The 26,157-nt window shown below is 44.0% G+C and overlaps 2 protein-coding genes and 1 pseudogene across 2 annotated transcripts; 1 reads left to right on the top strand and 2 right to left on the bottom strand.

Annotated features, from left to right (window-relative positions):
* Positions 1 to 34: 34 nt before the first annotated feature.
* Positions 35 to 893, bottom strand: SMIM27 (small integral membrane protein 27). Its single transcript, XM_075560015.1, has 2 exons — positions 726 to 893; positions 35 to 425 (listed from the first exon to the last, which is right to left on the bottom strand). The coding sequence occupies exons 1-2, from the start codon at positions 768 to 770 to the stop codon at positions 303 to 305; spliced, it is 168 nt and encodes a 55-aa protein (XP_075416130.1). The 5' UTR covers positions 771 to 893; the 3' UTR covers positions 35 to 302.
* On the top strand, positions 621 to 13,126 carry TOPORS (TOP1 binding arginine/serine rich protein, E3 ubiquitin ligase). The gene is made up of 3 exons (XM_075560013.1): positions 621 to 771; positions 2,019 to 2,213; positions 9,585 to 13,126. Exons 1-3 carry the CDS (start codon positions 769 to 771, stop codon positions 12,495 to 12,497), a joined length of 3,111 nt encoding a protein of 1,036 aa, XP_075416128.1. The 5' UTR covers positions 621 to 768; the 3' UTR covers positions 12,498 to 13,126.
* On the bottom strand, positions 6,483 to 7,022 carry LOC142458967 (chromobox protein homolog 3 pseudogene; annotated as a pseudogene).
* Positions 13,127 to 26,157: the final 13,031 nt, after the last annotated feature.

The following is a 26,157-nucleotide window of genomic DNA, read 5'->3' as shown; positions in this document are numbered from 1 at the left end:
CCCTCCATGATTAATTGCCAAGGGCTGTCAGATCTTGGTTGCTGATCTGGGTTTTTTTTTTTTTTTTTTCAAATTAAGTTATAGAAACAGAACACTTAAAAGTGTTTGAAAAACTAGGATATACTGGGTCACTGATTTGGAGTCGACTCGGTGGCAGTGAGTTTTGGGGTTTTTTTTAGTTTATTGGTTATCATAAAGGGCTATGCAAAAATCAATTTGCAAACTTCACATTAGGGTTTTTGTTTTAAAATCTAAGCACGAGGCAGAGGGTTCAATTCGCAGAGAATGAAATCTAAGGGAAATTACAAATCTTCATTCATCCCGAAGATCTTGTCTGGGTATTCCTTCGCTAGCTGTCGCTGTGCGGCTACCGCAGATGCATAAATGACGTATCCCCAGGAGAGTAACACTGTCGCAAGGCACAACTGGAAGAGGGAAAGGGAAAAATTACTCCCCGCAGGTGGCCCTCCCCCTGGCCGACGCGTCCACTGACCCTGCGCCCTTTGCAAAAGCGGGGCTATTGGAGCGGCCACCTGGAGGAGAAAGGATCCCGGGAGCGGGCACCCAGTCGCGGGTCCCTACGTAAGAAACGGAAGGCCGTGTCCTCCAGGAAGAGGCGGAGTCGGAGAGGGAGTGCAGCGCCTAACTCGGGAATGGGGTTCGGGCCGGAGCGCGCCGGCGGCGGAGGGGCTCCCGCCTGAGGGCCCGGCCTCCGCGGGACTCACCGCCGCGCAGAGCCAGTCCAGCGTGCGGCGACCCACCGGCTCCATGGTAAGCCCGCCCGGGGCGGCGGCGGCGGCGCGGGCCCGGCTCTCAGCTCCGGGGCGGCGGCTGCCGGGCGAGCGCGGCCATCTTCCAGCCGGGCGCGCACGCCCCGCCGTCTCCGGAGCTGGTCCGTGCGTCCGTCCGTCCGCTGGGCGCCGACGCGGTCACGTGACGGGGCCTGGGCGCCCGCGCCGGGAAGGGACGCGGGTGGGGGGGTGTGAATTCCACGGAAAAGGGCTTTGTGCCCCCGACGAGGGTGGGTGCGGCGGCGCGGAGCACGGTGGTGGGCGCCCCCCCCGTTCCCGTGAGCAGATGCAAGCTGCACTTTCAAACGCCGCGCGGGGACCGCACGCTGCGAGCCAGCCCTCCCGCACCTCCGCTTTACGTAGTCGGGACGAATGCTCGCAGCGGCAGGGCCGCGCTAGTGCACTGGCAGCCGTGCCGTGGCGGCTCCCGAGGATTGCGCCCTCCCGGCGCCCGCCATCGCTTGGTAAAGACGCCAATGGGACCGGCACGGGGCGAAGACCGTGCGGCCCAGTGCGCCAGCCGGCCCACCAGGGCCTGCGGGGTCGTGCCGAGCTGCCCCGCGGCCGGCCTGCTCAGGCGCTGGAGGCTCACGGCCTTTCTTTAGAAGTCTCGGGCATTCCTCTCGATTTTAATCCCAGTTCTGGGGAGCGGGCGGGGCAGAAAGGAGTTCTTGGAGGGGAGAACATCTGGTGGGGGGAGGGGGACCCAGGGCCCAGGCCTTGAGGTCTGGACACTGCTGTCAGCCCACATTGGAGCGGCTCTTTGTGGAACCAGGACTGGGCTTCGCCCTAGAGCTGTCGAGTCCTGGTGTTGCTTTGCACCTGTGCAACCGGTGGCCGAGTCCCCTAACTTCCAGGTTAGCACAATGTACAATAGCCATCATTGTACACCAAGCTGATATTGTCTACTTTTCGGGTCCCAGAATTTAGGAACAAATACGAGCTATGGCCTCGGCAATTAATGATAACGAGAAAGACGACGCACTTGGTGATTTGTGTACTTATTTAGTCCCCGGTGGTCAATTACTCGCTAGTCAGCACCGGGGGAGTGAGTGGGGGAAGGGCCCAGCCTCTGGCCGGAGCGCGCTAAGCCCCGCCTCTGTGTCGGCGCCTTTCCAGCGCGCCTGCGTCAAGGGGGCGGGGCCGCGATTTGCCGCCCTGGGGTGGGGCCTTGCTTCCTGGCACCGCCTCCAAGCTGCCATTGGTGATCGGCGTTTTACGTCACAGGGGTCGCAGCAGCCTCCGGGGGCGCCGCTGTCTCGCGAGGAGGGCGAGGCGCCCCCGCCCGCCCTGGCTCCGGAGGGTAGGCGGAGAAGTCGCCGGGTACGCCTTCGCGGATCCTGCCGCCACCGACCCACCTTGCTGGGCCGTCGGGAGCTGACCGCCAGCGCCGCGGACGGCCCTGCGCCGGCATCTTCGGAGGTAAATGCAATCGGAAACAATGGGGCACGGGGGTCGGAAGGGGCTGGGCGGGCCGAGGGCCCTCCCGGAGCGAGGCCCGGGGCCTGGGGACCGTGGTCTCGGCCTGAGGGGCCGCCGGAACCTGGCGGGGCGCGGGTGACTGGGGGGCAGGGGGGGCGGACGGCTCTGCGCTGCACCTGTGGATTGGCGGCGGCGGGCGGGTGAGGGCTGCGCTTCGAAAGACGCGCTCCCGGAGGGCGCGCGCTGAGCTGTCCCGGAAAGATCCTGGTCTCTGGGAAAATAACCGCTGACTGGTTGGTGGCTTCACCACGGACGGGTGTGACCTTGGCCGAGTCACCCATCCTCTCTGAGCCGGACTGTAAAATGGGGATAACGACTTGGGTTCGTTGTGATTATCCCAGCCCTGACTGAAAGGTAGGTGGTTCGAACCCACCACCAGCTGCTCCGCGGGAGAAAGACGTGGCAGCCCGCTGCTATAAAGCTGACAGCCTAGGGAACCCTATGGAGCAGCTCTTCTCCGCCCTGTAATCAATCAACTGGATTGCAGGGAGTTGTGAATGATGTCATGCAAGCGGGGCTTACCTGTGATGTCGGCCCAGGTAAGCCTCAGAGGGAGCTGCCCCTTCAGTGCCTGACTGGGCTTTCCAGTGTTGGGCATTCCTCACCGAGCTGGCCTACCCCTGACTACTTGAGGCCGTGAAGCCTGCCTCGTGGGCGGAAGGGGACAACCTGAGATGGCTTTTCCCTTAAAGTTTATAATGAGAAACTTTCAGCGGTTCTCAACCTGTGGGTCCCGACCCTGGGGGCGGGAGGGGGTCGAACGACCCTTCCACAGGGGTCGCCTAAGACCAACGGGAGACACTTATTTCCGATGGTCTTAGGAATCGAGACACCGCTCCTCTGTCTCCAGACGGGTCCGCCCACATGCAGACACACCTTCATATGCGTACCCTACGTGAAGACTGTCACCCATGCTACAAGACAAAATTTTATTTGTAATTGGAAATAAATATTTCACAATGTATAATTACATATTATTTTTGTGATGAATCACTATACTTTATGTTCAATTTGTAACAATGAAAATACATCCTACATGTCAGATATTTACGTTACGATTCATAACAGTAGCAAAATTAAGAGTGATGAAGTAGCAAGAAATAATTTTATAGTTGGGGGGTCACCACAACATGAACTAACTGTGTGAAAGGGTCGCGGCATTAGGAAGGTTGAGAACTGCTGCCTTAAAGCCAGATACACAGTTTATGGGAGGTAATTTTCAAGATTATTTAAGATAAATTAGGAAACAGCTATTGAAGATTTCAGCTAATGAGTTGTCTTTTTTTTCAATCAGTGCAAAACTAGAACTGTTATGCTATCTGGAATGTATGGCTTTGGAGGGAAATGGTTCCCAACCATTTCTTTTTGTTGCAGGAGTTGGGGTTTGGCAGTAAACCCCTGAATCACCATATCATCTTTTGGAATTGGTAATCTGCAGTTTGAAGGGGACCCAGATTAGGTTTTATACTTGGAGGTGTCTTTCTGTTCCATCTACTTTTGGACTCTTATTTGCTTATTTTATAAGTCCGCTTTGTCTAGCTATTATTGACAGTAACATAATGTATGAAGACTGTTTAGTTATTTGCATATTTTGGCCCAGTCAATGAAATCAATTCAGTTATGGGTGCTGGATGCTATCTAATTCACTTTTGCTTGCATAACACAGTGCCCAGGTTTGAATTCTTGCTGTGCCACAGGCACTGTGCTCCCTGTTAATGGGAATATCTCTTCACATGACCACTTTTTCAAGTAGGTAACTGTTAATTGCTCCATTTTAGAATGGAGAAAATGTCAGGGTTTGAAGGTTAAATAACTTTAAATAATTTCCTAACAGGTCATATTGCTAAGTGCTGGTGAGTCTCAACTCTGGCTGGACATTAGAATGAGTAATACACCCTCTCCCCCTTCCAAATACAGTCAAGTGGTTACATTTTAGACACAATGATTCTCTTAAGGAATGCCAGGGGAGATGGCTTTTAATTTTTATAAAAAGACTGCAAGACAGTCTTTCCTGTCATGCTCTAGTTTTGCCTTTCAAGGTTTTTTCTGTTTTGTTTTTAAGGTCCAATTTATGCCTTTGTCCTCCCCCATCTAGCTTACCTTAGGTATATGTACTTACTGATTCCCTAAATCCTGTATCTTAACATTGAAGGGTTCTTTTCCTTGTTTAAGCTAGCATATATGAAGATTTTGGAAAGGGAGGGCTTGGGTACCCTTTTAAGAAGTTCAGTCAGATGAATGGATTAATCTCACCTGCAGGGAAATTAATGTGTAGTCTTAATTCTTAGACTACCAAGGTCCTTCTGAGTCAGAATGGACTCTGGCAGTGGACTCAATGGGGTAGAGAAACTTGATCACAGGCTCTTCTGGAAGCCGAAGTACAAATTTGTCTGTCAGATCTGCCTGTCCTGAAAAACTGTTCCTCTCCGAGTCTGATTTGTAGTCAGCCCTGTGTTGTACCTTAGTTTGTGTTTATGTATTTGTTTGTTTTTTAAACAGCTTCAAGATACAATTTAAATTCCATTAAGTTCACTTGTTTAGGGTTTATAATTCGGTGATTTTAGGTATACATAGAGTTGTGCAAACTACAGGCATAATCTAATGTAAAACACTTTCATCATCCCAATAAGGAAATGTTTTACTCATCTTCAACTCCCTGGACAGCCATCAATCTAGTTTTTGAAGCCTTGCTAATAAGGCTCTAGCCAAAATAAAAGCAAACCCAACCCACTGCTATCAAGTTGACAGTTGAGTTATAGTGATGCTATGTAGGATTTCCAAGGCTATACGTCTTCATAGGAGCAGGTAACCTTATCTGTCACCTGGGAGCTGATGGGTTTGAACTGCTGACCTTGTGGTTAGTAGTCTAAAGCTTAAGTGATAGTAGCACCAGGGCTCCTAGATGAGGATATACATTTGCTTATTATGAACATTCATTATAAATGAGAACGTATAGCCTGTGGTCTTTAGTGACTGGTTTCTTTCAGTTAGCGTAATGAAAAGATTGATCTATATTGTATGTTTTGGTACTTTTTCTCTTTTTAAATATAAAACTATTCACCACAGTTCACCAGTAGTTACAATAAAGTAAATAATATACAGTTGGGTTAACATTTTGATTACGACAAAGTTGTTTTTCCTGACTTTAGCCGAGCTAGAGTAACTCTGATACTGAGGAAGTTGAAGCGAAGTGGGTTGGGATAAACAGAAACCCAATACTGAGAAGGTTGGCCCTACATGTGAAGAGTGAGTTGTGAGTAAAATAAGCCATGCAGATCAGTGGTCGAGGTGACAAGTTTGTTCACCCACTTATGCAGCAGGTCCTAAGCGGCAGCATCACTAACCAGCTTATTAGGTTTTCACCAACAAGATCTTAAGACATTCCGTGAATCACCTTTTAACATAACACAGATTTTAACTTTCTGTAAAAAAAAAAAAAGGTTGTCTAAAAGGAATACCCGCCTAAAAACCTGGAAGACATGTCAACATTAGTCTTTTCTTTATTTAGGTGGGGAGGTTTTGAGTAGTGTCGAGATTTTTTTTTCACTCAGGGGACTTTGCAAATAAAGTTTCACTTACATGATTCTATAGGTGTGGATTTTTTTAAAGTTGTTTAATTACTGGATCATTTCTTTGATTTAAAAGGGACCCCCCTGGTCTCCCCCATTTTACTTGATGTGATCTACTTGAGAAGGATCGCATCCATCCCTGTAACAACAGGGAGATAGATACTCGTGGTTGTTAAACGCCATTTTTTGTTTAGAACAGTTTTTGGTGAATGTAAAACAAAATGCAATGTACATACGTATTTATGCATATACATACGCACAGAACCAAGCATCCAGAATGGTCCTTAGGCACACATGGGTTAAATAAATTCTGATTCAGTAATAACTAAGTAGAACTTCCAGTATTTAGGAAAGCTATTTTGTAATGCAGAATAAATAATATGTCAAGGTATCAAATGTTCTCTTCTGATAAACGAAGCAACTACCAAAAGCCTTATTTGTTCAAAGTAACCAGTGCTATTTATACAACAACAAAAAAAACCCTAACAGCTCCCCTAGTACTACTCTAAAATAAACGTATCAAACTTGATTTCCATTAGAATGTATTCTTCTCACTAATAATTCAAAGCAGAAACAAAAAAATCCCAAGACCCAAATTTTTACATATGTATATAGTGTATATAAAAAGCAATGCAAGCAATTATTGAGCTTCATCTTCTGGACAAGAATGCCAAGTTAGTCTCTCTTCATGACACGCAATGACAATTTTAGGGCGTTACATGCTTGCCTCTTTTGCCAGCGTCTGCCTCATCTCAATCTTTCCATTTCATGAGAAACATCAATTCCCCTCTGCTGTCTGTAACACCAATTATTTGTTCAGGATCAATAACTCTGGCAAAGCCCCTAGGTTTGTCAGCAGCCTCTCTCTTCATCAGATTCACTGTTGTTTTTTTTCATCTTTTTCTTTACCAGCTTTTTGAAAGTTGAGAAATGCTTCAATTGATTTCGGACAATCTAAATTTTCTTTAGGTTCCCAAGTATTATCAGCATCTGTAAATTCCTTCCATTTTAGGAAATATTCCACGTTTCCATCCACAGCACATTGGTCCTGTATGTTTTCTACCACAAATTCTTCAGGCTCAGCCTCATTGACTTTTTTACTCTTTTCCATTCTGTTTCTTTCCCATTTTTTGCAATGTAGTTTTATTGGAGGCCATTTTTGTATTGCAGACTTGAAGAGCTATTAATTACATGGGCCTCTGCTTGCCCTTCCACGCCTTTGTGCCAGATCCTGACTAGGGGTCCAACGAGCAAGGTTGGGATCCGCGAGCCCAGGTGGGGCCCCTGGAGTGTATGTGGCATCGGGAGCACAGCCAACTCCAGCCAGGGAGCGAGAGCGCAAGAGAGGCACAGCCTCCAAGCCGTGCACCTGGAGGGTGGTGCTTTTTCTTCTGAGATGCCTTGGTAGACTTGAACCACCAACCTTTCAGTTAGTTATGCAGACCTGGATTCAAATCCTAATTCAGTCCCCTTACAAACTGAACAAATTGCCTAAAATAAATCTGTAATAGTAAATTCATTTTTATTGTTAAATAATATTCCGCCCAACAAAATGATTAATAATAATATTCCATTGTATGAATAGACCACACTTAGTAGGGGTCAGTGATAAAAGAGGAAGCCCCTTGAAAGAGCTATTGACACCGTGGCTCTGAACAGTGGCTTAAACGGACGATTCGAGGAGACAAAGCACCTGGCAGTGCTGCATTCTGTTGTACACAGAGTTGCTATGAGTCGCCAACAACTCAACAGCATCTAACAAGAATGTAACCTAGTAGGAAATGTTAAGATTTTAAATTGTAGTCTTTATGGTTTACAGAGCTAGTTTTAAGTGAAGCCTGGTCTTTAGTCCAGGACTTCTGATAATCTGTTCAGTACTCCCTTTCTCCTACCCCCACCTCTTCTCTACCCTTTCCCACAACGCACACATACAATCTCTGATACTAAAAGCTTGTGTAATTGTCAGGTGCTGTTGAGTTGTTCCAACTCACAGGGATACTGTGTCCAAAAAGGAAGTACTGCCCAATCTTCAAGCAGTGCAGTCATTCCTGTTTTTGAATCCTTTAAACGATATTGTCAATCTCTCTCATTGAGTGTCCTATGCTTTGTGGGTGACCCTCTACTTTGCTAAGAATGATGTAATTTTCCAGGGACTGGTCCCTGCTGATAACATGTTCAAAGTATGTGAGATGATTTGCTTGTTCTTCTGACAGCTCATGATATATTCAATATCCTTCAGGAAAACCTAATTCAAAAGCATCAGTTCTTTGGTTTTCTTTGTTTTTATTATCCAGCTTTCACATGCCTGTTGGGTGATTGAAAGTGCTATGGCTTGGGTCAGGTACACCTTAGTGCTCAAAGTGACATCTGTGCTTTTTCATACTGAACAAAGGTCTGGGGCTGCATTGTTTTTGTTCTTGATAACTACTTTATGGATGTTGATTATAGTTTCCCAACAAACATGTTATAATAGTATATTTATGTGTATTTTTATGGAGCCTGGAGATTAAAAGATTTAGAAAGGCAATATTGGGAAATTTTTACATTATATCAATGTTTTAGGGTTTACGTATGTTATTCAGAAATCTTAATAATGTATGTTTATAATCCTGGTAGTCGATTCTGAGAGATCACAGTCATTGAAACCCCTACTGAGCACAGTTTTACGCTGAAACACTGGTCTCCAAACATGGAAATCAGATGGTGGCAAATGGCTTTTCAGAACTGTTCGGTATGTAAGGCAGAGATGATTTTTGCATTTTCAGCCACTGCCTTTGCATGCCCCTTAGGACTGCCCCTTAGGGTTTTCAAAAACTTTCTAAAACAGGTGACCAGACGTGTCAGAGGTGCTCCTAGATGATGGCTTAAACCACCAGCCTTTCAGCTGACAGTTGCTTAATTGTTTGTACCAATGAGAAACTCCTCAAAGCTCAAATATAATTGATGCACATTCTGTTTCAGCCCTGGCAGGTTCATTTTGTGCATTATAAACTAATAAATTTAAAGAAAGGAACACTGTTAGACTCTTGCGGTCTTGTTGGTTAAGGTGTTGGGATTGGAGACTGAGATCATAATTTCAAGATGTTTTATGGTTTGAGTTTTTGACAATCAATTTAAAAGACTAAGAAAGTCTTCTTAGGACGCTTAAAAGAATGAGCGATGAGCTGATTATAATGCGTAATAATAATAACAACAGTAACGACAATGGCAATTTTACTGTAAGTTTTAGTGCTTGTGAGAGCTTTTACATTATTATTTCACTTAATCTTAACTAAGATCTTTTCATGAAAAGAAGAAACTTTTCATTAAAACCATAGCATTGTGTTAAACCAGAGGACTTCTAAACGTATATAGATGGCATCTCAGGAATCACATTAGTGGTCTGTGTGTTTGGGGCATACACAAGGGAGTTTCAAAAAGTCTGTGGGCAAATGCCGTTCTCTTTCCTTCTCTTTTCTACTAGTTTAACCCCTTGTAGGCATGAAAGGCGTAAAATCATAAACAAGAATAACACTCACATTAAGTCAGAGTGGTAGGGACAGGCGTGCCCGGTATGTTTTCTCTTGAGCATGTTTGTATTTGTAATGTTTCTTAATTAAAGTATTCTTTTAAAGAATAATAGGTTATTTGAGGCCTCACTATCCTGTATATTTTCTAAGGGCTTTTTAAAGTTCCACAAACTATCGTGCTATATAGTTGTTCCTCTTTGATCAGGTTACTGATGCATTCCTTTCTCTTACAGATAATGGCATCAGCTGCTAAGGAATTTAAAATGGACAACTTCTCACCTAAAGCAGGCACTAGCAAGTTGCAACAGACAGTCCCAGCTGATGCATCTCCTGATTCGAAGTGCCCTATATGCTTGGATAGATTTGATAACGTGTCTTACTTAGATCGCTGCCTGCATAAGTTCTGTTTTCGCTGTGTGCAGGAGTGGTCAAAGAACAAAGCTGAGTGTCCACTGTGCAAACAGCCCTTTGATTCTATTTTCCATTCTGTGAGGGCAGAAGATGACTTCAAAGAATATGTCCTAAGACCTTCATATAATTTTTCCACCCCTGACGTTCGACGATTCCGCTACCGTACAACTATGACAAGAGAGCGAACTGCTTCCGTCTATTCACCTACTAGTACTGTGAGCAGAAGAACATCATCGCCACCAGATAGTGGAGTGCTGTTTGAAGGGTTAGGCATTTCCACAAGACCTAGAGACAGTGAAATTCCTCACCTTATGAGGCAGATTGCAATAAGGAGGCCAGCCACCACAGATGAAAGGTCTCTGCGTAAAATTCAAGAGCAGGATATTATTAACTTTAGAAGGACCCTGTATCGTGCTGGTGCTCGTGTTAGAAATATCGAAGATGGTGGCCGCTACAGGGATATTTCAGCTGAATTCTTCCGCAGAAATCCAGCTTGCCTTCACAGATTAGTACCCTGGTTAAAACGCGAACTTACCGTTCTTTTTGGAGCTCATGGATCTTTAGTGAATATTGTCCAGCACATCATCATGAGTAATGTTACTCGCTATGACTTGGAAAGTCAGGCCTTTGTGTCTGATTTAAGACCATTTTTACTGAACCGAACTGAGCATTTTATCCATGAATTCATCAGCTTTGCTAGATCTCCATTTAACATGGCAGCCTTTGACCAGCATGCTAATTACGATTGCCCTGCGCCTTCCTACGAAGAAGGCAGCCATTCTGATTCTTCAGTCATTACCATATCCCCAGACGAGACCGAGACCCAAGAGTTGGACATTAATGTAGCCACTGTTAGTCAAGCGCCATGGGATGATGAAACTCCAGGGCCGTCATATTCCAGCTCAGAACAGGTACATGCCTCCATGTCTTCCCTGTTAAATACGTCTGATAGTTCTGATGACGAACTTGTAACGGGAGGAACCCCACCTCAGATACAAGGAGCACAAACCAATGAGGACCTAAATAATGACAGTGATTCTTCTTCAGACAATTGTGTCATTGTTGGGTTTGTTAAACCCCTAGCTGAGAGGACCCCAGAGCTTGTTGAACTGTCATCTGATTCTGAGGAGTTAGGCTCTTACGAGAAAATAGAGACAGTCAAGGCCCAAGAGCCAGAACACTCGTCCAGTTCTGGTGACAGTGATATCAGTAGATGTTCATCCCCACGCTCTGTCCTGGGGAAGGATGAGCACATAAATAAGGGTCTTGGTGACTCTGATACGAAGGTCCAGTCAAAGAAGGAAGAGAAACGATCCACATCATCATCTCCTAGAGACCTGACCTCGTCTATGAGAGGAGACAGAGCATGCTCCCCACACAACCACAGACACAGAAGAAGGGGGAGATCAAGAAGTTCTGATTCGTGTTCTCAGAGAAGTGGGCATGATCAGAAGAATCGTAGAAAGCATCGTGGTAAGAAGAGAATGAGAGGCAAACAATCCAGAAGCAGAGAGAGTAGCAGACCGAGAGGCAGACGAGACAAAAAGAGATCAGGAACCAGAGATCGCAGTTGGTCGAGAAGGAGCCAAACCTTGTCTCTAAGTAGTGAAAGCACAAGTAGATCAAGGTCTCATAGCAGTGATCATGGTAAAAGAAGATCACGGAGCAGAAATAGAGATCGTTATTATTTAAGAAATAATTATGGAAGATATAAGTGGGAATACACCTACTACAGTAGAAATAAAGAAAGAGATGGTTACGAATCGTCTTACAGAAGGAGGACTCTGTCCAGGGCTCGTTATTCAAGACAATCTTCAAGTCCGGAATTTAGAGTTCAGTCCTTTTCTGAAAGGACAAATGGTAGGAAAAAAAATCACAGTGAAAGGAAGTTTTACTACTATGAAAGGCACAGGTCAAGGAGCCTATCTAGTACCAGATCAAGGACTGCATCGACAGGTCCTGATCGGGGGAGAAGTGAAAAGCCTGGAGGGAAACGGAAATATAAGACGCGCCATTTGGAGGGCACTAATGAAGTGGCTCAGCCGCCGCGTGAATTTGCTTCTAAAGTGAAGGATGGTCGTTACCCAAAGTCGTCTTCACAACTGGATGCAAACTACAGAAATGAGAGTGATAGCTTCCCCGACAGCCGAGCATCAGACCGAGAAACAAAGCACGAGAGGAGGAAAAGGAGGGCCCGGAGTCTAAGTGTAGAGATAGTTTATGAAGGGAAGCCTACTGACACAACTAGACATCATAAAAAGAAGAAGAAGAAACACAAGAAGAAGCATCGAAAGCACCGTGGAGAGAGTGCTTCGCGTTCCCCAGTTGTAATTACCATCGACAGTGATAGTGAAAAGGATTCTGAAGTCAAGGACGATCCAGACTGTGACAATAGTGGTCCTCAGGACTCCATCCACAGCGAACTTTTGGCTTCCTCCTTGGACCCATTTGAAAATAAAGATGTAGTTACAGTAGAAGATGAATTTGGTACCTTGGATAAGGATTGTGGTATTATCACTGGCAACTTGGATAATGCCAACAAAACTGTAAATAATACACTACAAGCATCTTCCACTGAACAAACTCTTGATGTAAGAGAAGAGAGCGCCTTTGCCTCGGTCTTGGAGGACCAGCGCGGTAACCTCTCTGTTCCAACTGAGCCCTCCAGGCAACTGCCCTCTTCGCGGACATCACTGACGTCAGTGTCTCTTGGTCGAGAACATGCTCTGTCTTAAAATTGCCAAAGCAGCTCATTGAGAGTCCTGATGGTGTAAAACGAAGGAAAGAAAAGGAAGTGTCATCGACTGCAGTCTATTGACTCTGGATGAACACTTCTTTCTCCTTAAAATATTATGTGTGGGGGGGTTGGTTTGTTTTTTTGTGTGTGTTTTTTGTTTTTTTGTTAAGAGTTTGTAAGAAAGCATCTTAATTGTTTGAAAGATATGTAAGTCCACTCAGAGATAAGCACTTTTAAGTGAAGAAAATGATATTGCTAGCCGTTTATTTAAAACTTGGACCTCCTTTTTAAATAAAAATGTAAATTTTAGAAGTTATTTCATAAAGCCATATGGTATTGACATATTTTTAAAGTAGTCGAGTATTTTTGAACTTTCTTTTTTTCCTGAGAGTTAATCTGGAAACATGTTGTAAGCTTGGGGACTCCCTCTGGACAGTCTTTATTTTTCTTCTTAAAAGTTTGGATGGATCCCAAACCATTTCTTCAGTTAAATCGAGGCATTTTAATCTGCACATTTTATTGTGGCATTTGCCAAAAGAAAAAAGGAAACATTTCATTTACATACTTGTTTATCTGGACTGCCAGTAAAACATGTGTACTCAATTCAAGAAAGAAATAAAGACAGCAACACTTTAAAACAAGAACCCCAAATCTTTCCATGTAGTTTTTTGTTTTTATTTTTTAATCAGATACATTTAGTGAAGTTAAAACCTTGAAAATAGCAACGGCTATAATTGTGTCATAAACACTGAATTTAAGGTGATCTGAATTTTGTGTTTTAGTTCTTAAGTCTGCTTATAAAGAATATCTTACTTGCTTTTCAGCAAAATGCAAGTTAGCTGAACTAGTGACATATAAAACAAAAACTTTTTGTTATACTTCTTTTACATCGATAGTTCTGTTACGTAAAGTGGGCTGTGTTCATGTTTTACCTTACCTTGAAGATGATAAAGTTGTGTTATGTCAACCCTGATACAAGATCACTGGTGAACAGACAAGCTTGAATGAAATCTCAATTTAACTCGGTGTACCTACTACCATTATCTATATGGTGTTCAAATACTGGAATAGCCTATTGTGGGGCAGGTTCTATACTAAGTTTTCAAGAATTAACAGAACAAAGTAGATATGGTCCCTGTCATTAGGGAAAACTACTGTATCTGGGGAGAAAGCATATGAAGCTAACTGTGGCCCTAGGCCCCAGTTAAAGTGATGGTTGAACTTGGAATCAAGTTAAGCAGACCATTTGAGACCTATGGGATACAGGGAATTGCCCACCAGCATTTTCACTGCCATTGAGTCTATTCCAACTCAAGGATCCTACAAGACGGTAGAACTGCCCAGTGGCTTTCCACGGCGAGTAGAAAGCCTCCTCTTTCACCCATGGAGGGACAGGTGGTTTTGATCTGCTGGCTTGGTTAACAGCCCAATCTAACCACTGTCACCAGGGCTCCTAGCAGGGACTTGTAATTGAGAATCTGAAGAAGCTTCATCCTACCAATCCTGTCACCCGAGTTCTTGTAGGCCACGTGCCCTGCACAATTCTATAAGAATTCATACTACCTCAAAACGTATCCCCCTTGGTTTCCAATACTTCTGTTCCTGAAGAATAATGGTATCAACCAAAAATTTCAGAAAGTCCAGTCATCAAAGTGGCATTTCTAGAAGTTGAGCTGCTGCTAGAGGAGAGGATGTGCAAAGACCCAAAGGAAAGCAGAGTTAGCCAAGGCCAAGGAGTGGGCCCCCAAGCTTGGTAAACCCTGGTTAGTGTTTGCACATGCCCGGGCAAATAGGAAATGTAGCCAAGACGTTAGTAAACTCATGCTGAGCAATTGTAGGAGAGCAATTGATTCAGGAATACACATCAAGTGTCTACTGCTTTGTATTTGTAATTTTTTAAATATTGTAAGTGTCAAACCAAAAAAGGTCATGCCTTGGTTGCTCTTCCCCTTCAGTCCCTTCATCCCGTCATCAGATCCTGGCCATTCACTGTTAGTTTTTAAATCTTTTCACTGTGTATCTACCGTAACCCTGGCTAGACTGGCAACATCCATTGTTTTACACCTGGCCCTTTCTCCTATTTAGAGGTAATCAGAAGGAACTTTAAAAGGACAATTGGGAAATATAATAACCTTTCATTTTCTGACTTTACGTATGTAAGTACCTTCCCAATCTTTTTATTTTTTTAAATTATTTTATTGGGGGCTTGTACAACTCATCACAATCCATACATACATCCATTGTGACAAGCACATTTGTACATTTGTTGCCATCATTCGCAAAAGATTTGCTTTCTACTTGAGCCTTTGGTATCAGCTCATTTTCCCCCTCCCTCATGAACCTTTGATAAATTATTATTTGGCCATGTCTTACACTGTCTAATGTATCCCTTCACCCACTTTTCTGTTGCTCATAGTCCACAGAGGGTTATACGTAAATCCTTGTAATCGGTTTCCCCTTTCTACCCAATCTTAAACACGTGCACAATCCAGCAACTTGATGGATCTGTAAATTTGCCAAATCCGGCGCCCACTATCAAGCTTTTCTCAGCTCTAGCTACGCTACGGGGGAGCTGCTTCCTCCTGCAGAGCCAGCAACAGGACGTTTTCCTGAAGTCCGTCTGGCTAAGTAAGGTTTTTGTGTGCCTATTCCGTTATTTCCCCTTTAGTCGCAGAGTCAAAATGGGCTTCAGCGTCCTCGGCACAATTTGAATTGCTTACTACATATCCCTCACCAGTCTGATAGTTTTTGACACCTCTGGGCCAGTTCTCTGATACATTCCCATTCGCTATTCCCTCTCACATAGGAAGTGTTTAGAAACACTCATTGGACGAATAAAGTACTAAGAATTTAAGATAGGCCAAATCTTTTTGTCCTCAAGTAGCTCCACTATAAAAATGAATTAACATAAATTCTTTTCATTTTAATTCAATGCCATAAGATGTTCTGTTTTACCTCAATTTTCAGGTTTTTGAGCGTGATGAGTGGAAAGGAAATGCAGCCGTGCTCATTAAGGCTCAGTGAAATCTTGTTAAAAGTGTTCTTTCCTAGGAGTAGAGGAACCCAGGGGGCATGGTGGGCTACATGCCAGGCTGTTAGCCACAAGGTCAGTAGCTCAAACCACCTGCCACTCTGGAGAAAGATGGGCTTTCTATTCCCGTAGATTGACGGCCTAGCGTCACTGAGTGCATCTAATGGTGAGGAGCCCTGTGGACTAGGAGTTGATAGCTAACCACTTTCAGTTGGTGGTTCAAACCCACCAGGTGCTCTGCAGGAATAATGTAAGATTATCAGCAAACCTTAACAGTTAACTGCAAGATCAGAGTTGAGCTGCCCCTGTGGGTTTCCAAGACGAAGTCTTTATGGAAGTAGAACGCTTCGTGTTTCCCCTATGGGGCAGCTGTGGTTTCCAACTGTTGACTTTTTGGTAAGTAGCCCCCCATGCCACCAGGGTTCCCCTTGTAAAGATGACAGTTCTGACCTGATCACTGTGAGTTGGAGTCAAAGGCAATGGGGTATGGGTAGTCTACAGTGTATGTGCTGCTTAACATCTGTTCAGGCAATGTCCAATCACATTATCTCTGATCTTCAAGCCAAAAATCTGATTGCCACTATGTTGATTCTGACTCGGTGACCTATATAGAGTAGAACTGCCCCTGAGTTTCTGAGGCTGTAAATCTTTAGGGAATCAGGAAGCCTCATCTTTCTCCCTCGGAGAGGCTGGTGAATTTGAACTGCCCATGTTAGAGTTAGCAGTCCACTCATAACCCACTACACCCCCAGTGTACCCTATAAAGTTGTACAAATACAATTCCTACGTTGGAATACAGAGTGTTAAACATTTGCTCTTTCAAAGACTACTAAAAATATAAATCATAGACTTAAAGAGACAAGGAAGCTTCAAAAAATTTGTGGAAGACAAAAGATAATGGAATTTTTCCATGGATGTTTTGAAGTCCTAGAATACAGAAAATCTCAATTGGGGAACAGTACATACGGGAAGTACTTTGTGAAGTACAGAGACCCAATCAATTTCACTAACCCCCGATCCCTTAACTGCTTGACTGTGGGTGGACTGGGCCCAGGATCCTGACACCCATCCACAACTTCCCACTGCGCTCACCTCAGACGGGTACCTTGGGCATTCAGTGCATGCCAGGCCACAGCTCACCAGAGTGGCTCCTCTAGGTGGAGGGCCAGACGGAGGAAGAGCGGTAAGGCTGGAAGAGTGTAGTGCTCACTGAGTACATGGCAGGAAGAGCTGGCAGCAGCTCAGGAGGGCCAACTGGGCCTCACGGTCAGTGAGCAGCCACCCAGGAGTGGCAGCAGAGCCCACGTTCTGACGGTCTAGCAGTGCCTCCTGCATCTAACACACAAGGCCAGTTCACATACCCTGTTCCATGTCAACTAGTTCAATTCCACCTCATCTCTCCAGGGGGCACCTCACTCAACCACAGCACCTAGTAGTTCTAGTAGCCCTGTGGCATAGAGGTTATGCAGTGGGCTGCTAACTGTAAGGTCAGCAGTTTGAAAGCACCAGCCAGTTTCATGAGAGAAAGATGGGGTCTTCCGTACAGAGTTACTGCCTCAGAAACGCAGAGGCAGGGTTGCTCTGAGTCAGAGTTGACTCAATGACACTGGGGTCTTTGCTGTTTTCTAGTCGTGGGAAAAGAGACAGTCCTAGATGTTCCTGCATTTGGGGAATCACTGCAGTCTCCTGCCAGCACAGCACCTCGGGACTTGGAAAAATTTTCAGAAAGTATTGAGGAATTATTGCATGACTTGAGCTGGGCCGTCGACACCGGGGAGTTGGGGGTGGAGGGGAGAGTGTGGTGTTGAATATACGGGCATGAATATATGAGGGGCATGGGAGAGGCAGGAAGAGAGCGGTGGGAGTGGGGGTTCCCATCACACAGGCTCAAAATGGTGATTTCATCAGTTCAAAGGGTGTCTCCATTTCTAACAGGAAGCCCACTAAATCTAGGTACAATGGAAATCTGCATGGATTATTTTACCATGATCATGTGGTCTTTGAGATAGGATGTGTAGCTATGTCCCATGTATTTCCAATGTCACTGGAAAACCTACAAGAGAAGCTAATTCAAAATTGTGAACATGGAATCAAGGGTGGTGGTTAGTCAACAGCATGATCTCAGTCTAAGAACTTTCTGTCTACAGGCCCAGTCCTACAAATGGGACTCACATGCTTTTCCAGTGACTATGCCTCTTAAGAACGGGGCTTGAATATAGCTTGTCTTTGTGATCCCTTTTTCTTGACTGCACTCCTGACAGCTCACTCACTGACCCACAGGCAGGCGAATAGCAGGTGAGGAGAAAGAGTGGAATGGAAGAGGAGAGCAAGAACGAAACAAAAGCCAAGAGAGCAGGAGAATGAAGCAAAGAGTACAAGCAATAATATACCCTCGGGTGGTGGTTAATAATCGGGGGCGGGATGGAGGGGAGCGCTGTGTATGCTCGTTTGGGAAATTTGAATGCGGTGGGGCTGACACAAACTGACACGCACGGAAGGTCTTGGGCGTGCATGCGCGGGAAAATGAGCGGGGTTGTGGGGAAAAGATGCTTGTAATGTGAGAGCTGCGCTATACTCAGCTGGACTCATAATTCCTGTCTTTTGATAAGAGGGGAAAGGGCCAAGGTCTCATCTTCTGTAACTGCTTCCTGTTGGACGGGACCGATGAAAAAAAAAACCTATAGTTGATACCTGATCCTGTTGCCATCATGTGATCATACAGGCTGGTGTGCTTCTTCCATGTGGGCTTGTTGCTTCTTTGTTAGATGGCTGCTTGTTTAACTTCAGACCTTTAAGACTCCAGATGCTATATCTTTTAAGAGCCGGGCACCATCAGCTTTCTTCACCTGTGGTTAGCAGCCCAATGCCTAACCCACTATGCTACCGGGCTCCACAGGGAACTCACAAATATGTGGAAACTGAGCAATACCCTTGTAAATAACCCCTGGGTCCAAGGAGAAATCGAAAGGGAAATTTGACTGAATGCAGCACCAACAAACTTATGTGAATCTCATTCATTATTCAATCACATACTGATTCAATAAATTAAAGCACTTCATTTGTGTCAGACACTTCTTGCACTAGAGATCATTTACTAAGCACATTGCATCCAATAACGCCTAACCAACCCTGTTACCATGTGCTGCAGGGCAGAACTGAGCTGCATACGATTTTCATAATCAAAACATCTTGCAGATCACCAGATAGTCCCTCCTGGTCTGTGAGCTCCATCAGGGCCTGTGCAGCATCACTGACAGGTGGTGGCTGTGCTGGAGGTGCACTGACCGGGCACTGGGTCTGGGTTTCCTGACCAGAAGGCGAGAATGTATCTGTGAACCACCATTGGCCCTTTCTGCTTCCTGAGTTTCTTGCAGATGTTTCAAGAGAGATAGGAGAGCAGATTGGTGAAACATTGAGAGTCTGGCTAGGCAGAGACTTTGTTGCTTTCCAAGAACGTTTATACCTGTCCTGGAAGATCGGGCAGGCGTCTTGTGTGTTTGTTTGTTTGTCTTGTTTGCAGGTTTTCTCTTGTTTACAAATGTGAACCAGTGGCTCTGCAATGTCATGTGTCCTTACTTTTGCTTGAGGAAGAGATGCGATATAATCGGGCTGAGAAAAAAAATGAGGCACCATGGAAGCCGCCCTCATTTTTCTCAACTTTCTCTCGGCGCCCAAGGAGGAAGCTGGTTCTGTGCCCTGTTTTGGATGCCCTGAAGCGCAGAGATTAGCTTTTTTTTAACTTACAAATTAAAGTATGCCACTTGACCCTTTCAGAATGCTGTAAATGGGAAAACTCTTATTTTTGAGGTGTCTAAATAATTCATGCTTCTTAATCTGAGGCTATGGAAAGACTATTTTTGGTCTTGTCTACTTGAAGTGTCCACAGAAAGATAACTGTAATTAATGGGAGAGTTTAGCAAGATCCTTTGATAAGAGATACATTAAACTTTTTGTTGTGAGTTGAGAACGGGTTTACAGAGAAGATCAATTTTCCATTTAACAATTTATACCCATTTTATCTTTTAGTTCTCATAGTGTAACATCACTTACTCCACTTTGTCTGTTTTGTGTTTGCATTCCTCCTTTTTAATCCGTCTGGACTTTATCCCTGAGTAAACGCTGTCCTGTTGATCCCAAATGGTTGATTATTTTAAGTTGTGCAAACCTCACTTGTTACATTGATGCATGCCCAAGAGAGCCAAGCCCGAGAACAAAGCCCGGTGCACTGCACATGCTCAAAGGCCTAGGTTTTCCTGCGATGGGTATGGGTGGGCGTTAAACCTGGATCAGCCCACCTGGGCCAGATGATTGCAATCCAGCCTATGGGGTTGATCTGGGATCATCCACCATGCCTCCCCTTGGAATCCTTGAGAAGGCAGGAGCCAGGAAGAGAGAGCAGGAACTGGGGAGAGAACTTGAGAAAGAACTTGAGGCAGTCCTTTTTTGGAGGACAACTTGGGAGAGAGGTCTTTGCGTGACCCTGAGCAGTCTCTGCCAGGCTGCATGGTCAGGAGGAACCCTATGGATGCCGCGTAAAACGTGGAACTTCTTCTAACTCTCATTAAACTCACTGGGATCGCGAGCCAGGCTTCAGCGTGAATTCTTTCTCGTGTGGAGCCAAGGACCGAGGTGTAACGCTAGCCCGGAGAGAGATCTTACAGTTTTGTATTTTGTTCCATACGCATGTAAAATTGTTTTTATAGTCATCCATTGGAAGTTAATTATTTATGTCATCCAAAACAAGATTATTTTTATAATAGTTACAAAAACTGTAAGACATTTAGGTGAAAAACTTGATATGAAAATGTCAATTTCTCTCAACATTGGTATATACTTAAGCAATTCTAATAAAAATCTTACAATTTTTTTTCATGTAACTGAAAAGCTAATTTTAAGCTGTATATGGGTGAATTATGACCAAATCATACACAGGACACCCCTCAACAAGAATTAAGGAGGTCAGGGCTTGCCCTTCCATATATCAAGTTAAAAAAAGATATCAAGTTTTACTATAAAGCTATAGTCATGGAGACAATGTAGTGTTGGTTTGGAATCAAGAAACTGACCAGTGAGTATAATCGAGAACCTATTAGACACGTGTTTATAGAAACCTGGAAAGGGTAAGTTGCAGTGGTCATTATAAACAAGGTAACATAAATAGGATAATACTTAAAGCCAAATGTGGGGAGAAGAGGGTCCCCAACAAATCATCACAGGTCCAGTAGGCGCAATTGTACAGTGATAATAAGTAAAGATTATAGTAAAGTCATAGAGAGCAAGAGAGATAGAGGAAAGATTGAATTAATGGAGTCAGACACAGTTAGTTCATAGTAGCATGCTCACCTCAGCCCCGCTTGGTGGTCCTCATGGGGGAAGCCCGGCCGTGAGTGCAGGAGAGAGCCCCTGGGAGTGAGAGCAGGAGAGAGCCCCCGGGAGTGAGAGCAGGAGAGAGCCACAACTTTATTGCTAACCAAGGGTTATATCTCCTTAGGGGGACATGATTACAGGTCACCACACGTCACAGGAAGGGGCAGCACAATACGCATACACATCGTAGGAAGGGGATGTGTGATAGGCTTAAGCGTGACCGGAAGGGGATGAGCTAGGGGTGTGCCCATAGGAATGGGAAGGTCTAGGGGTATACATGTGACAAGATGGGCAGACCTAGCTAGGTTCATGATGGTGGCCTCACTTTGGTCACCCTTGGATGGGCTTGACCTCTCTGGGGTCTCTTACAAGGAAACAGACAACTACTATCCTTATGGGAAGGGAGTGGGTCTTATTTGTTGTGGGATAAACAGTGGTGACTGCGTGCTGTAGATGGCTGATAGCTCTCAGGGAGAATAACCCTGACCAACTTCTGATGACCTCCAAGTATAGTCATTCGCAAGCAGCGAAGTTTGGTATATATTTGGTGGAGACAACTTGGGGGAAATTCTTCTGTTTCCCACAGCCAAACAAATCCTAATTGTTTTTACAGGTAAATTTGTATCCTTCCCCTATTTCACTCACAAAGTTTGAATTTAGAAAGAATTAAAGACAAGTCTAAATGGTATTTTTTTAATTAGAAAATAGAGAATAACATGTTTGTGATGGTAGGGTTGGGCAGGGTTTACACAGCAGGAAAGTAACGCATTAACCATAAAATAAAGGTTGACATTCATTTATTTAACAAACTATAAATAAAGAGAAAAAATCAGAAAAAACCAAGTCACAAATGAGAGCATATAAATGTAAAATACGTAGTCACTAAAGACTAGTATCCAGAATACATTAAAAAGACTTAAAAATCAATGTAATGTTGGAATATTTATGCCTTGTGAAGAACCACAAAGGTACTCAACACCCCCCACCAAAGATGAATCAAGATTGTAGGTGAGATCTATGGGTCCCTCTGGAAAGAAGATTTTATGGAAAGGACAATTAAAAAGTCTTCTAATTTGTCCTTAGAACTTTTCCTGAAGAAATGATAAAAACATTTTTAGAGGTAATAAAAGTTTGGATGCTTAAAATAAACAGTGAGTTTTCTTTCTAAAAAATTATTAAATCAAATAATTCACAGATTTTTAATAGTTCACTCAACATGAATTCAAACACAATTCTTATCATATTGAGCATCTACGGTGTCATAGATGTTCCTGTTCTCTCCTTTCCATTGCAGGGCATAGTGGGCCTTGTGAAGCCTCTCGAAGTTGGATCTGCAAAAGGTTGAAAAGCTGAAGGAACAGAGATTGTTTGTCAGACATTTACACCCAGAACTTAAAACCAGAATCAGTGCAGTAGAAATCCCTCCTGAAGCACCCTAATGCTTAATTAATCAGGAATGTAACCAAGTCACACAGGTAAGTTAATGAACATAAAACTACTAATATTTAGGAAAATAGCAAATACCTTCTATATTGCTAGAGAGCTGAGAAATTGAAATGAAATTCACAAAACTTCTCAAATTCAGAGCATGACGATCAAATAGTACTTTTAATGTGAATTCAGTAATTTTTATATCAGTTATCCCCCAAATTTACCTCTTTAACTTTGGAGAAATGTTGATGCCAATTTGAATGAAATTGAGATGTTCAGAAATAAAGAGATTAAAAACAAGAAAGCTGTAAATCGGCTAGATGTCACGCACCCAGGCTCTGGACACATAATTGTGTAAGACTCCTAGCTTAGCAGCTTACCTGCGGTGTGATCCTGGGCAAGTTAGTTGGCCTCTCTAGGCCTCTGTTTCCTCATGTGCAAATGGGGATAATACTAGTGCCTTAAAATTGTATTTTCTGTTTCGAGAATGATGATGGCAACAAATATGCTTGACCCAATGGATGTATGTATGGATTGTGATAAGAGTTGTATGAGCCTCCAATAAAATGATTTAAAAATTATATTTTCATGAGGATTAAATTATATATGTAAAGTACTTACATGTGCTTGGCACACAGGAACAAGTATTTAATTATTATGATGTGTTTTAATTATGATTAATAGTAGTAGTTATGTAAACCTCCCTACCCCCACAAAAACATTAATTAATATTGTGTTATGTTTTTACAGACATCTCTCTATACCAATACACCCATGTTCTGAGTGGTCAGTGAATGGATCCAGCGGTTCTCAACCTGTGGGTTGCAACCCCTTTGGGGGTCAAATGACCCTTTCACAGGGATGGACAATTAATAACAGTAGCTAAATTATAGTTATGAAGTAGCAACAAAAATAATTTTATGGTTGGGGGGTCATCACAACATGAGGAACTGTATTAAAGGGTCACGGCATTAGGAAGGTTGAGAACTGCTGGATTAGATTTACAAGAGACTGTGTTGGATGATGTAAAAATGGTCATGAAGAAGACCCACTGAATCATAGGATACAATGAATTTTAATTGAGATAATACTTTGACGGTAACAACTCATGAAAGGGAAAAAGACTGATCAGCAAACTTCAGTTGGCATGGTTAGGATTCTTCCACTGAGGGGAACGGAGAACATGACCTGAGGGCTTGTTACCTTAGACAAGGAGCGCTGCCCAGCTTTGTGACTTGCTGTGGGGGAAGCAGAGGACAGCTTCCTTGAACCGCGGTTTGTGGGGGCGGGAAGGCACTCTGAGGAGGAAGGAACTCTACAAGGAAAAATGGAAGGTCTGAAAACATGTTCTCCCTCATTCCTACCTGTTTTTCCCTCCTTGTCAGGCAATTTTCTCTTCAAATTCCTATGACTACATCCTTAGTCAGAGACCCAAAGGCAGTGGAGTTCTGGCAGGCAGGGGCTACTTGCCTACAGTAGTGTGGTTATAGCTGACCTCTACAAAAAGACCAGGACAAACCACTCTCAGGCACAATTAACCCATCTTAGCCAAAGCACATGGAGAAGGCAGAGTCTGAGTTCGAGTCCATGTCTAGGTTATCAGAGGGATAATTCGAGAATTCTAGACTTAAAGGTTCCACCTCCAGGACTCAGTCCATTTTAGGAGTGGAACCAGGATGGATCTTGCCAGGTGCTTTCTCGTGGCCCGGTCCTGGTAGTCCAGAGAGAGACGGCTCTGTGGTGATTAAGTACTCAAGCACTCGTTTGGCGACCATCTTCTTGAAGTACTGTTTTAAGGCTGACGTTAAAGCCATCTGCGTATCTGGTCTTGGCTTTTCTGAGGCTTCTTAACTGTTCCAGAAATTCTGAGAACAGGGACAGTTAGGGATGGAAGGCATGAATGTCTCCTGGGGCTGCCAACAGCGTTGCAGCCACAGTGTCCATCCATCTGACTAAGGACCTCTTCTCTTTCCCTGCCCTTCCACTTCACCAACCACGATGTCCATCTCTAAGGACTGGCCTCTCCTGATAATAAGTCCAGATGATGTAAGGTGAAGTCTTGCCATCCTTGTTTCCAAGGAGCAATCTGGCCATACTTCTTCCAAGACAAATCGGCGTGTTCTTTTAGCAGTCCATGGTCCTTGCAGTAATCTCCAGCAACACAGTCCAAATGCCTCAATTCTTCCTCGGCTTCCTTACTCCATGTCCAACTTTCACATGCAGCAATTGAAAATGCCAAGGTTTGGGTCAGGCACGCTTTTGTCCTCAAAGTAACAGCTTAGCTTTTCAATACTGTAAAAAGGTCTTGTGCAAGGGATGCATTTTTGATCTTTTGACTGCTGCTTCCACGAGCGTGGGTTGTGTATCTAAGCAAGACAAATCCTTCACAATGTCAACCTTTTCTCTATTTCTTAAGATGTTGCCTATTGGTCCAGTTGTGTTGTAGTCTTCCTTATTTGAGTTGTCATCCATACTGAAGACTGCAGTTCTTGATCTGTGTCAGCGAGTGCTTCAAGTCCTCCTCATTTTATGCAAACCAAGCTGTGTCATCTGCATATCCCAGGTCTTAAATAGGCTTTCCTCCAATTCTGATGCCTCATTCTTCTTCATGTAATGCAGCCTTGCTGGTTATTTGCTCAGCATACAGACTGAATAAATATAGTAAGAGGATACAACCCTGATGCACATTTTTCCTGATTTTAAACCATGCAGTATTCCCATAATGTGTTCTGCCTCTTGATCGATATGTTAGGTTCTCTAGAGGAAAAAAAAACCCAGGACACTTATGATTTTATATATATTTATATAGCTATATATATATAACATAATTAAACAGCTAATTAATTTATAGAACAGTACAAATGGCGCAGTCAAACTCACTTCCATGAGACAGCTAATACACTGGCAGTCCTTCAAGTCTTGAGGGCTGCCGGGTGCAAGTCAAGGAAGCAGACAGCTGAGTCCTCTGTAAAGCAATTCAGGCAATCGGCCACAGGCAGCAAACAGCATGGCAGGTCGCCAACAGTCAGCCAGATGACAGGGCCTGAGAGTTCCCAGCTCAAGCGATTTATACTCCAGTAGCGTGGCGAAGCAGGTCTTGAAGGAACCTCAAAGTACAGCGACACAGTCCACGGGTTAGGTGTCCCACAGGTCGTGTAGCTTGCAAATTGAGGCAGAAAACAAGCTAAGGCAGCCGCACACTGATCCAATCATCAAAGAGCAAGAGACAAGAAAGACAAGGTTCCACGAGCCATTTCTCTCTGCCCTTCAATTAATTCCACTGGTATTCATTGGCCAGGTTGGTACAATAAACCTACCTATCACAATCCAGTTATGAGTTCCTTTGAGCACATGAGGTGTTCTGCAATTCCCATTCTTCTCAAGGTTATCCATAGTTTGCTATACTCCACACAGTTAAATGCTTTTGCATAGTCAATGAAGCACAAGTAAATATCTTTCTAGTACTCTCTGTCTTGAGCCAAGATACATCTATGTTTCACGTTCTCTGACATGAATCTGGCCTGAACTTCTGGCAGCTTCCTGTCAATGTACTGCTACAACCAATGTTGGGTGTTCTTCAGCAAAATTTTACTTGCATGTGATATTAATGATATTTTTCTATAGTTTGAGCATCCTGTTGGGTCACCTTTCTTTGGAGTGGACACAAATATGGATTGCTTCCAGTCAGTTGTTCAAGTAGTTGTCTTCCAAATTTCCTGGCATAGACGAGTGAGTGCCTCAGGCGCTTCATCAGCTTGCTGACACATTTCAGTGCGTATCCCATCACTTTCTGTAGCCTTGTTTTTGGCTGATGCATTCAGTGCAATTT

This window comes from Tenrec ecaudatus, chromosome 10 (genome assembly GCF_050624435.1).
Source record: "Tenrec ecaudatus isolate mTenEca1 chromosome 10, mTenEca1.hap1, whole genome shotgun sequence".
Classification (NCBI taxonomy): domain Eukaryota; kingdom Metazoa; phylum Chordata; class Mammalia; order Afrosoricida; family Tenrecidae; genus Tenrec; species Tenrec ecaudatus.
The sequence above is the reverse complement of the archived record's forward strand: the minus strand, read 5'-3'. Positions and strand labels throughout refer to the sequence as shown.